Source organism: Oncorhynchus gorbuscha, unplaced genomic scaffold, assembly GCF_021184085.1.
Source record: "Oncorhynchus gorbuscha isolate QuinsamMale2020 ecotype Even-year unplaced genomic scaffold, OgorEven_v1.0 Un_scaffold_3727, whole genome shotgun sequence".
NCBI lineage: Eukaryota > Metazoa > Chordata > Actinopteri > Salmoniformes > Salmonidae > Oncorhynchus > Oncorhynchus gorbuscha.
This window is the reverse complement of record NW_025747903.1, coordinates 1-12,919: the sequence shown is the minus strand read 5'-3', so window position 1 is coordinate 12,919 and position 12,919 is coordinate 1. Positions and strand designations below refer to the sequence as shown.

The 12,919-nt window shown below is 45.6% G+C and overlaps 1 protein-coding gene across 1 annotated transcript in view; it reads left to right on the top strand.

Annotated features, from left to right (window-relative positions):
• Nucleotides 1–12,253, top strand: part of LOC124028086 (DNA polymerase delta catalytic subunit-like) — a gene marked incomplete at its 3' end in the record, with an annotated part of 43,169 nt that extends 30,916 nt beyond the window's left edge. The window contains 10 exon segments of the mRNA XM_046340238.1: nucleotides 538–633; nucleotides 749–886; nucleotides 1,408–1,583; nucleotides 7,140–7,292; nucleotides 7,471–7,570; nucleotides 7,692–7,755; nucleotides 7,758–7,823; nucleotides 8,079–8,192; nucleotides 9,106–9,158; nucleotides 12,156–12,253. Of these exon segments, the coding sequence (XP_046196194.1) occupies nucleotides 538–633; nucleotides 749–886; nucleotides 1,408–1,583; nucleotides 7,140–7,292; nucleotides 7,471–7,570; nucleotides 7,692–7,755; nucleotides 7,758–7,823; nucleotides 8,079–8,192; nucleotides 9,106–9,158; nucleotides 12,156–12,253 (1,058 nt within the window).
• Nucleotides 12,254–12,919: the final 666 nt, after the last annotated feature.

The window sequence follows — 12,919 nt, the reverse complement described above, 5'->3', positions numbered from 1 at the left end:
AGTGTTCCTAACCTCTCCCTGTGTTTCCAGAGTGTCACCAGTGTTCCTAACCTCTCCCTGTGTTTCCAGAGTGTCACCAGTGTTCCTAACCTCTCCCTGTGTTTCCAGAGTGTCACTTGTGTTCCTAACCTCTCCCTGTGTTTCCAGAGTGTCACCAGTGTTCCTAACCTCTCCCTGTGTTTCCAGAGTGTCACCAGTGTTCCTAACCTCTCCCTGTGTTTCCAGAGTGTCACCAGTGTTCCTAACCTCTCCCTGTGTTTCCAGAGTGTCACCAGTGTTCCTAACCTCTCCCTGTGTTTCCAGAGTGTCACCAGTGTTCCTAACCTCTCCCTGTGTTTCCAGAGTGTCACCAGTGTTCCTAACCTCTCCCTGTGTTTCCAGAGTGTCACCAGTGTTCCTAACCTCTCCCTGTGTTTCCAGCGTGTCTCCAGTGTTCCTTACCTCTCCCTGTGTTTCCAGAGTGTCACCAGTGTTCCTAACCTCTCCCTGTGTTTCCAGAGTGTCACCAGTGTTCCTAACCTCTCCCTGTGTTTCCAGAGTGTTACTGGGTTTGGCAGACAGATGATTGAGCAGACCAAACAGCTGGTGGAATCCAAGTACACCATCGCCAACGGTTACCAAGCCGATGCCAAGGTGAGAGGAGAGCGAGGAGGACAGTCGTTACATCATCCTAACCTGTCCTTTCTTCTTCTCCTCTTTTAGTTGTTCTACTTTCACAACCCTCCTTGATTGTCTGTGTGTGTGTCAGGTCATCTACGGGGACACGGACTCCGTCATGGTCAAACTGGGCGTGGACACTGTGAGCAGGGCCATGGAGGTTGGGAGGGAGGCGGCAGAGTGGGTCTCCTCCCACTTCACCCCTCCCATCAAACTGGAGTTTGAGAAGGTACCAGTTCACCATTTAAAACACAGTTGCTAATAGCCCTGGGTCATGTTCAGTTGATGGGAAACGTTTTAAAACGGAGTGAAACTATTGTTTGAAAACCCTAACCCCTGTGGGGGAAATGATGAAACCAGAAGGTACTACCACGGACACCCTATTAAAATACTAAATTATATTATTTAATTATATGGGTACAACCTGGAGTTGTCCAATTAGGAAAAACTGAACATAACCCAGGTCAAGTGCTAGAGCCAGCCAGCTTGTACTACTTTGTCTTTTGGTTAGTCTGGAATAAAGCTATGCTCATCCTCTCTTGGATGGTCAAATAACTAACATCCATACTCTCTCCTCTCTTCTCCCTTTGGACTTGACCCGAGGCTACTATGAGCTTCTTCTATGGTCAAATAAAGACTAGTTAAACTCCCTCTTATCGCTCTCTCTCTCTCTCTCTCTCTCTCTCTCTCTCTCTCTCTCTCTCTCTCTCTCTCTCTCTCTCTCTCTCTCCCCTCTCTCTCTCCCTTCAGGTGTACTACCCCTATCTGTTGATCAACAAGAAGCGCTACGCAGGCCTCTACTTCTCCTCCAGCGCCGACACTCACGACAAGATGGACTGCAAGGGTATCGAGACGGTCCGCAGAGACAACTGTACCCTGGTGGCCAATCTGATCAACACCTGCCTGCAGACCATTCTGATAGACCGGTAGGTACCATCTAGAACAGTCTGATAGACAGGTAGGTACCATCTAGAACATTCTGATAGACGGGTAGGTACCATCTAGAACATTCTGATCGACAGGTAGGTTACCATCTAGAACATTCTGATAGACAGGTAGGTACCATCTAGAACATTCTGATAGACTGGTAGGTACCATCTAGAACATTCTGATCGACAGGTAGGTTACCATCTAGAACATTCTGATAGACAGGTAGGTACCATCTAGAACATTCTGATAGACAGGTAGGTACCATCTAGAACATTCTGATAGACGGGTAGGTACCATCTAGAACATTCTGTTAGACTGGTAGGTACCATCTAGAACATTCTGATCGACTGGTAGGTACCATCTAGAACATTCTGATAGACTGGTAGGTACCATCTAGAACATTCTGATCGACAGGTAGGTTACCATCTAGAACATTCTGATAGACAGGTAGGTACCATCTAGAACATTCTGATAGACGGGTAGGTACCATCTAGAACATTCTGATAGACGGGTAGGTACCATCTAGAACATTCTGATAGACAGGTAGGTACCATCTAGAACATTCTGATAGACGGGTAGGTACCATCTAGAACATTCTGATAGACGGGTAGGTACCATCTAGAACATTCTGATAGACAGGTAGGTACCATCTAGAACATTCTGATAGACAGGTAGGTACCATCTAGAACATTCTGATAGACAGGTAGGTACCATCTAGAACATTCTGATAGACAGGTAGGTACCATCTAGAACATTCTGATAGACGGGTAGGTACCATCTAGAACATTCTGATCGACAGGTAGGTTACCATCTAGAACATTCTGATAGACAGGTAGGTACCATCTAGAACATTCTGATAGACAGGTAGGTACCATCTAGAACATTCTGATAGACAGGTAGGTACCATCTAGAACATTCTGATAGACGGGTAGGTACCATCTAGAACATTCTGATCGACAGGTAGGTTACCATCTAGAACATTCTGATAGACAGGTAGGTACCAGCTAGAACATTCTGATAGACAGGTAGGTACCATCTAGAACATTCTGATAGACAGGTAGGTACCATCTAGAACATTCTGATCGACTGGTAGGTACCATCTAGAACATTCTGATAGACAGGTAGGTACCATCTAGAACATTCTGATAGACTGGTAGGTACCATCTAGAACATTCTGATTGACAGGTAGGTACCATCTAGAACATTCTGATAGACTGGTAGGTACCATCTAGAACATTCTGATCGACAGGTAGGTTACCATCTAGAACATTCTGTTAGACGGGTAGGTACCATCTACTACAGAACGTTCTCATAAACCAGGTTTCCATCCAACCATTTCATGAGGATGAATTACCGGGCTCAGGAAAGAAGTCATGACGCGGCTGATGGAAACAGGAAATGCCGGTACAATTTTATTAATGCCGACAGACAATGTGTTTATTCAACATGGAATCTTTTTGTGTCTGTAAAATGAATTATGTGATAAATTGCGGTGGGAAGTCTTTACCCAAACTTATGTCGTGGGGTCCTCCCACTATGACTCAGGAAAGCATGCAGTTTATTAGTGTCCAGATGCACTATGTGATGAACTTCACAGGGTGCTGACAGTACAAGGTGATGAGCTTGATGCTGCTTTCCAATAAATAACGAAATGTTTTACCCAAATTAAACAATTTAAAGGCAATGCTACCAAATACTAATTGTGTGTATGTAACCTTCTGACCCACTGTGATGAAAGAAATACAAGCTGAAATAAATAATTCCTTCTACTATTATTCTGACATTTCACATTCTTAAAATGAAGTGATCTTAACTGACCTAAAACAGGGAATTTCTACTAGGATTACATGTCAGGAATCGTGAAAAACTAATTTAAATGTATTTGGCTAAGGTGTATGTAAACTTCTAACTTCAACTGTATGTAACAGAGTTGTTGTCCTGGGTCCTGTTCAGTAGGTCTGGAACAGAGTGAAACTGGGAGGCACTATCTTAACGTGTCCAATAAGAAACTTGTAGATCTAGATATTTGTGTTGTGTACATGTTTGTTACTGACATGCTGCTTGTTGTATTGATGTTTTGTCTGGTTGATGTCATGTTACTGACATGCTGCTTGTTGTATTGATGTTTTGCCTGGTTGATGTCATGTTACTGACATACTGCTTGTTGTATTGATGTTTTGTCTGGTTGATGTCATGTTACTGACATGCTGCTTGTTGTATTGATGTAAGTTTTGTCTGGTTGATGTCATGTTACTGACATGCTGCTTGTTGTATTGATGTTTTGTCTGGTTGATGTCATGTTACTGACATACTGCTTGTTGTATTGATGTTTTGTCTGGTTGATGTCATGTTACTGACATGCTGCTTGTTGTATTGATGTCATGTTACTGACATGCTGCTTGTTGTATTGATGTTTTGCCTGGTTGATGTTCATGTCTCAATCTGATGTTGCTTCTGTCTTGGTCCAGGCCCCCTGAAAAAGTGTTATTTCAACGAGACTAACCTGGTTAAATGAATCAAATAATTGACTCTGCGCTTTCTCTCCCTCATCTCTCTACCCTCCCTCCTGGTCTCTCTACCCTCCCTCACTCCACTCCCTCCTGGTCTCTCTACCCTCCCTCACTCCACTCCCTCCTGGTCTCTCTACCCTCCCTCACTCCACTCCCTCCTGGTCTCTCTACCCTCCCTCACTCCACTCCCTCCTGGTCTCTCTACCCTCCCTCCCTCCACTCCGTCCTGGTCTCTCTACCCTCCCTCACTCCACTCCCTCCTGGTCTCTCTACCCTCCCTTACTCCACTCCCTCCTGGTCTCTCTACCCTCCCTCCCTCCACTCCGTCCTGGTCTCTCTACCCTCCCTCACTCCACTCCCTCCTGGTCTCTCTACCCCTCCCTCCCTCACTCCACTCCCTCCTGGTCTCTCTACCCTCCCTCACTCCACTCCCTCCTGGTCTCTCTACCCTCCCTCACTCCACTCCCTCCTGGTCTCTCTACCCTCCCTCACGCCACCCCTTCCTGGTCTCTCTACCCTCCCTCACTCCACTCCATACTGGTCTCTCTACCCTCCCTCACTCCACTCCCTCCTGGTCTCTCTACCCTCCCTCACTCCACTCCCTCCTGGTCTCTCTACCCTCCCTCACTCCACTCCTCCTGGTCTCTCTACCCTCCCTCACTCCACTCCCTCCTGGTCTCTCTACCCTCCCTCACGCCACCCCTTCCTGGTCTCTCTACCCTCCCTCACTCCACTCCATACTGGTCTCTCTACCCTCCCTCACTCCACTCCCTCCTGGTCTCTCTACCCTCCCTCACTCCACTCCCTCCTGGTCTCTCTACACTCCCTCACTCCACTCCCTCCTGGTCTCTCTACCCTCCCTCACTCCACTCCCTCCTGGTCTCTCTACCCTCCCACACTCCACTCCCTCCTGGTCTCTCTACCCTCCCTCACTCCACTCCCTCCTGGTCTCTCTACCCTCGCTCACTCCACTCCCTCCTGGTCTCTCTACCCTCCCTCACTCCACTCCCTCCTGGTCTCTCTACCCTCCCTCACTCCACTCCCTCCTGGTCTCTCTACCCTCGCTCACTCCACTCCCTCCTGGTCTCTCTACCCTCCCTCACTCCACTCCCTCCTGGTCTCTCTACCCTCCCTCACTCCACTCCCTCCTGGTCTCTCCACCCTCACTCCACTCCCTCCTGGTCTCTCTACCCTCCCTCACTCCACTCCCTCCTGGTCTCTCTACCCTCCCTTACTCCACTCCCTCCTGGTCTCTCTACCCTCCCTCACTCCACTCCCTCCTGGTCTCTCTACCCTCGCTCACTCCACTCCCTCCTGGTCTCTCTACCCTCACTCCACTCCCTCCTGGTCTCTCTACCCTCCCTCACTCCACTCCCTGCTGGTCTCTCTACCCTCCCTCACTCCACTCCCTCCTGGTCTCTCTACCCTCCCTCCCTCCCTCACTCCACTCCCTCCTGGTCTCTCTACCCTCCCTCACTCCACTCCCTCCTGGTCTCTCTACCCTCCCTCACTCCACTCCCTCCTGGTCTCTCTACCCTCCCACACTCCACTCCCTCCTGGTCTCTCTACCCTCCCACACTCCACTCCCTCCTGGTCTCTCTACCCTCCCACACTCCACTCCCTCCTGGTCTCTCTACCCTCCCTCACTCCACTCCCTCCTGGTCTCTCTACCCTCCCTCACTCCACTCCCTCCTGGTCTCTCTACCCTCCCTCACTCCACTCCCTCCTGGTCTCTCTACCCTCCCTCACTCCACTCCCTCCTGGTCTCTCTACCCTCCCTCACTCCACTCCCTCCTGGTCTCTCTACCCTCCCTCACTCACTCCACTCCCTCCTGGTCTCTCTACCCTCCCTCACTCCACTCCCTCCTGGTCTCTCTACCCTCCCTCCTGGTCTCTCTACCCTCCCTCCCTCACTCCACTCCCTCCCTCCCTCGTCTCTCTACCCTCCCTCCCTCGTCTCTCTACCCTCCCTTCCTCCTGGTCTCTCTACCCTCCCTCCCTCCTGGTCTCTCTACCCTCCCTCCCTCCTGGTCTCTCTACCCTCCCTCCCTCCTGGTCTCTGTACCCTCCCTCCTGGTCTCTGTACCCTCCCTCCTGGTCTCTCTACCCTCCCTCCTGGTCTCTCTACCCTCCCTCACTCCACTCCCTCCTGGTCTCTCTACCCTCCCACACTCCACTCCCTCCTGGTCTCTCTACCCTCCCACACTCCACTCCCTCCTGGTCTCTCTACCCTCCCACACTCCACTCCCTCCTGGTCTCTCTACCCTCCCTCACTCCACTCCCTCCTGGTCTCTCTACCCTCCCTCACTCCACTCCCTCCTGGTCTCTCTACCCTCCCTCACTCCACTCCCTCCTGGTCTCTCTACCTCCCTCACTCCACTCCCTCCTGGTCTCTCTACCCTCCCTCACTCCACTCCCTCCTGGTCTCTCTACCCTCCCTCACTCCACTCCCTCCTGGTCTCTCTACCCTCCCTCACTCCACTCCCTCCTGGTCTCTCTACCCTCCCTCACTCCACTCCCTCCTCGTCTCTCTTCCCTCCCTCGTCTCTCTACCCTCCCTCGTCTCTCTACCCTCCCTCCCTCGTCTCTCTACCCTCCCTCCCTCGTCTCTCTACCCTCCCTCCCTCGTCTCTCTACCCTCCCTCCCTCGTCTCTACCCTCCCTTCCTCCTGGTCTCTCTACCCTCCCTCCCTCCTGGTCTCTCTACCCTCCCTCCCTCCTGGTCTCTGTACCCTCCCTCCTGGTCTCTCTACCCTCCCTCCTGGTCTCTGTACCCTTCCTCCTGGTCTCTCTACACTCCCTCCCTCCTGGTCTCTGTACCCTCCCTCCTGGTCTCTGTACCCTCCCTCCTGGTCTCTCTACCCTCCCTCCTGGTCTCTCTACCCTTCCTCCTGGTCTCTCTACCCTCCCTCCTGGTCTCTCTACCCTCCCTCCTGGTCTCTCTACCCTCCCTCCCTCCTGGTCTCTCTACCCTCCCTCCTGGTCTCTCTACCCTCCCACCCTCCTGGTCTCTCTACCCTCCCTCCTGGTCTCTCTACACAGAGATCCCCAGGGTGCGGTGGCCCACGCCAAAGAGGTCATCTCTGACCTGCTGTGTAACCGCATCGACATCAGCCAGCTGGTTATCACCAAGGAGCTGACCCGCACAGCCCAGGAGTACACTGCCAAGCAGGCGCATGTGGAACTGGCCGAGAGGTAAGGAGGGAGAGATGGAGAGAGGCACAGAGAGAGGAGGAACATTGGAGGCTGTTACAGGGAGAAATGGGGTGGAAAGGCTCATTGTAATGGCTGGATTGGAACGGTTGATGGAAGCCCATCCAAATAAGTTGTTCTTAACCCTTGTTACCAGTTGATAACCTCTGACCCTCTGCAGGATGAAGAAGAGAGACGCGGGTAGCGCCCAACTGGGAGACAGAGTTCCCTATGTCATCATCAAAGCTGCCAAAGGAGTAGCAGCATACATGAAGTCTGAGGTTAGAACTGTGTGTGTCTGTCTATTGGAGGCTATTGGAAATATTCATGTGATTGTCGGTGTGTCGTGTAAAGGTATACATTAATTAACATTCACACAAATCATTACTATTGTGTGTGTAGGATCCAATCTATGTTCTGGAGAACAACATTCCCATTGACACCCAGTACTACCTGGAACAACAGCTCTCAAGCCACTGCTCCGCATCTTTGAGCCCATCCTGGGAGAGAGCAAAGCAGAGAGCGTCTTACTGAGTGAGTCAGCACACACACACACACACACACACACACACACACACACACACACACACACACACACACACACACACACACACACACACACACACACACACACACACACACACACACACACACACACACACACACACACACACACACACACACAGGGTCTCTTCCTTTCTCTCGGCCCTCTCACTCCTTACATACACCATCACTGCTGCTGCTATTAGAGTAATTGCAGAAATAAAGTTGATTTGATGTGTGTTTCAGAGGGGGATCACACGCGCTGTAAGACAGTGTTGACCTCCAGGGTGGGGGGGCTCATGGCCTTCGCCACCAAGAGGAGCGCCTGTATCGGTTGCAGAGCAGTGCTGAAGGACGATGGTGAGAGAGAGTAATAATATACTGTTTGATGGATGGATTAGTGGGAACACACAGCCACAGTAGAAAGAGGATATTCCCACTGTGTTCCCACTAATCCATCCTCTTTCTATAGTAGCTGTGTGTTCCCACTAATCCATCCTCTTTCTATAGTAGCTGTGTGTTCCCACTAATCCATCCTCTTTCTATAGTAGCTGTGTGTTCCCACTAATCCATCCTCTTTCTATAGTAGCTGTGTGTTCCCACTAATCCATCCTCTTTCTATAGTGGCTGTGTGTTCCCACTAATCCATCCTCTTTCTATAGTAGCTGTGTGTTCCCACTAATCCATCCTCTTTCTACTGTAGCTGTGTGTTCCCACTAATCCATCCTCTTTCTACTGTAGCTGTGTGTTCCCACTAATCCATCCTCTTTCTACTGTAGCTGTGTGTTCCCACTAATCCATCCTCTTTCTATAGTAGCTGTGTGTTCCCACTAATCCATCCTCTTTCTATAGTAGCTGTGTGTTCCCACTAATCCATCCTCTTTCTATAGTAGCTGTGTGTTCCCACTAATCCATCCTCTTTCTATAGTAGCTGTGTGTTCCCACTAATCCATCCTCTTTCTACTGTAGCTGTGTGTTCCCACTAATCCATTCTCTTTCTACTGTAGCTGTGTGTTCCCACTAATCCGTCCTCTTTCTACTGTAGCTGTGTGTTCCCTCTAATCCGTCCTCTTTGCGGACGTGTTTAACTATGCCACAAGAATAGTAAACAAACAAACATTTTGTTAGTCCCCACAAGGTCAAATGCTATTTCTAGGGGGTTTAAGGTTAGGGTATGGGTTAGGGAAAATAGGATTTTGAATGGGTCTGAATTGTGTGTTAGGTTAGTTGTACAAAACTGTGTGATTTGTAATCTCTGCTTTCCTCCCCGCAGCGGCTGTGTGTGATTTCTGTAAGAAGAAGGAGTCTGAGCTGTACCAGAAAGAGGTACAATATATCAACCCTGTTCTGTTAATCTGGGTCCTGTTCATTAGGAGCTAATATATCAACCTGTTCTGTTAATCTGGGTCCTGTTCATTAGGCACTAATATATCAACCTGTTCTGTTAATCTGGGTCCTGTTCATTAGGCACTAATATATCAACCTGTTCTGTTAATCTGGGTCCTGTTCATTAGGAGCTAATATATCAACCTGTTGTGTTAATCTGGGTCCTGTTCATTAGGAGCTAATATATCAACCTGTTCTGTTAATCTGGGTCCTGTTCATTAGGAGCTAATATATCAACCTGTTCTGTTAATCTGGGTCCTGTTCATTAAGCACTAATATATCAACCTGTTCTGTTAATCTGGGTCCTGTTCATTAGGCACTAATATATCAACCTGTTCTGTTAATCTGGGTCCTGTTCATTAGGAGCTAATATATCAACCTGTTCTGTTAATCTGGGTCCTGTTCATTAGGAGCTAATATCAACCTGTTGTGTTAATCTGATGCTAAATATTTAATGTAACAGGGATACTACATGCGTACATTGGGGTGTGTCAAGGTGTCGTGGTGATAACTACTTACTAATGGTGAATCCATCTGATAACTACTTACTAATGGTGAATCCATCTGATAACTACACTGAACAAAAATATGAATTCAACATGGAAAGTGCTGGTCCCATGTTTCATGAGCTGAAATAAAAGATCACAGAAAAACCTTATTTCTCTCAAATTTTGGCCACCATTTTGTTTACCTCCCTGTTTGTGAGCATTTCTCCTTTACCAATATAATCTATCCACTTGACAGGTGTGGCATATCAATACACTGATTAAACAGCATGATCATTACACAGGTGCACCTTGTGCTAGGGATAATAAAAGGCCATTCTAATATATGCAGTTTTGTCACACAACACAATGTCACATGGAGCGTGCAATTGGCCTGATGACTGCAGGAATGACAACTGAGAGCTGTTAGCAGAGAATTGAATGTGCATTTCTCTACCATAAGCCGAAGTTGTTTTATAGAATTTGGCAGTACATCCAACCGGGGCCTCCCTACCGCAGACTACGTGGAACCACACCAGCCCCCCCGGGGAGGGGGTTTTAGTCTGTAATTAAGCCCTTTTGTGGGGAAAAACTCACAGATTGGTTGGACCTGGCTTTGCAGTGGTGACCCTATGCCCACCCATGGTTGTACCCCTGCCCAGTCATGTGAAATCCATAGATTAGGGCCTAATGAATGTATTTCAATTGACTGATTTCCTCCTATGAACTGTATCTCAGCAAAATCTTTGAAATTGTTGCATGTTGCGTTTTATATTTTTGTTCAGTTATACTTTAATGGTGAATTTCTCCTGATTTGTACTTACTAATGTTGAATCTCTCTGATTAATACTTACTAATGTTGAATCTCTGATTAATACTTACTAATGTTGAATCTCTCTGATTAATACTTACTAATGTTGAATCTCTCTGATTAATACTTACTAATGTTGAATCTCTCTGATTAATACTTACTAATGTTGAATCTCTGATTAATACTTACTAATGTTGAATCTCTCTGATTAATACTTACTAATGTTGAATCTCTGATTAATACTTACTAATGTTGAATCTCTCTGATTAATACTTACTAATGTTGAATCTCTCTGATTAATACTTACTAATGTTGAATCTCTCTGATTAATACTTACTAATGTTGAATCTCTCTGATTAATACTTACTAATGTTGAATCTCTCTGATTAATACTTACTAATGTTGAATCTCTCTGATTAATACTTACTAATGTTGAATCTCTCTGATTAATACTTACTAATGTTGAATCTCTCTGATTAATACTTACTAATGTTGAATCTCTGATTAATACTTACTAATGTTGAATCTCTCTGATTAATACTTACTAATGTTGAATCTCTGATTAATACTTACTAATGTTGAATCTCTGATTAATACTTACTAATGTTGAATGTCTCTGATTAATACTTACTAATGTTGAATCTCTCTGATTAATACTTACTAATGGTGAATTTCTCCTGATTAATACTTACTAATGTTGAATCTCTCTGATTAATACTTACTAATGTTGAATCTCTCTGATTAATACTTACTAATGTTGAATCTCTCCTGATTAATACTTACTAATGTTGAATCTCTCTGATTAATACTTACTAATGTTGAATCTCTCTGATTAATACTTACTAATGGTGAATCTCTCTGATTAATACTTACTAATGTTGAATCTCTCTGATTAATACTTACTAATGTTGAATCTCTCTGATTAATACTTACTAATGTTGAATGTCTCTGATTAATACTTACTAATGTTGAATCTCTCTGATTAATACTTACTAATGTTGAATCTCTCTTGATTTGTACTTACTAATGTTGAATCTCTCTGATTAATACTTACTAATGTTGAATCTCTCTGATTAATACTTACTAATGGTGAATCTCTCTGATTAATACTTACTAATGTTGAATCTCTCTGATTAATACTTACTAATGTTGAATCTCTCTGATTAATACTTACTAATGGTGAATCTCTCTGATTAATACTTACTAATGTTGAATCTCTCTGATTAATACTTACTAATGTTGAATCTCTCTTGATTTGTACTTACTAATGTTGAATCTCTCTGATTAATACTTACTAATGTTGAATCTCTCTGATTAATACTTACTAATGTTGAATCTCTCTGATTAATACTTACTAATGGTGAATCTCTCTGATTAATACTTACTAATGTTGAATCTCTGATTAATACTTACTAATGTTGAATCTCTCTGATTAATACTTACTAATGTTGAATCTCTGATTAATACTTACTAATGTTGAATCTCTGATTAATACTTACTAATGGTGAATCTCTGATTAATACTTACTAATGTTGAATCTCTCTGATTAATACTTACTAATGTTGAATCTCTGATTAATACTTACTAATGGTGAATCTCTCTGATTAATACTTACTAATGTTGAATCTCTTTGAATTCTAGATCTTACACTTAAGTACTCTGGAGGAGCGCTTCTCTCGCCTGTGGACACAGTGTCAACGCTGTCAGGGCTCACTCCATGAGGATGTGCTCTGTACCAGACACACACACACACACACACACACACACACACACACACACACACACACACACACACACACACACACACACACACACACACACACACACACACACACACACACACACACACACACACACACACACACACACACACACACACACACAATTGGTATACAGATGTGTGTGTTTGAAAGTTACTTTCCTGGTACATCGTTAATGTGACTCTCACAGGGTGATGTCAAGCTCCAAGTTTGTTTACAATCTGAAGATAACTTCAGTAAATAAATACATAGGTGACATTTCTGAAACAGGAGATACTCTAAATGGGAGATTCACTTCACTGACATGGGAGATACTCTATATTCACTTCCTGACATGGGAGATACTCTATATTCACTTCTGAAATGGGAGATACTCTATATTCACTTCTGAAAATGGGAGATACTCTATATTCACTTGACATGGGAGATACTCTATATTCACTTCTGACATGGAGATACTCTATATTCACTTCTGAAATGGGAGATAATCATTCACTTCTGAAATGGGAGATACCTATATTCACTTGGAAATGGGAGATACTCTATATTCACTTCTGAAATGGGAGATACTTATATTCACTTCTGACATGGGAGATACTCTATATTCACTTCTGAAATGGGAGATACTCTATATTCACTTCTGAC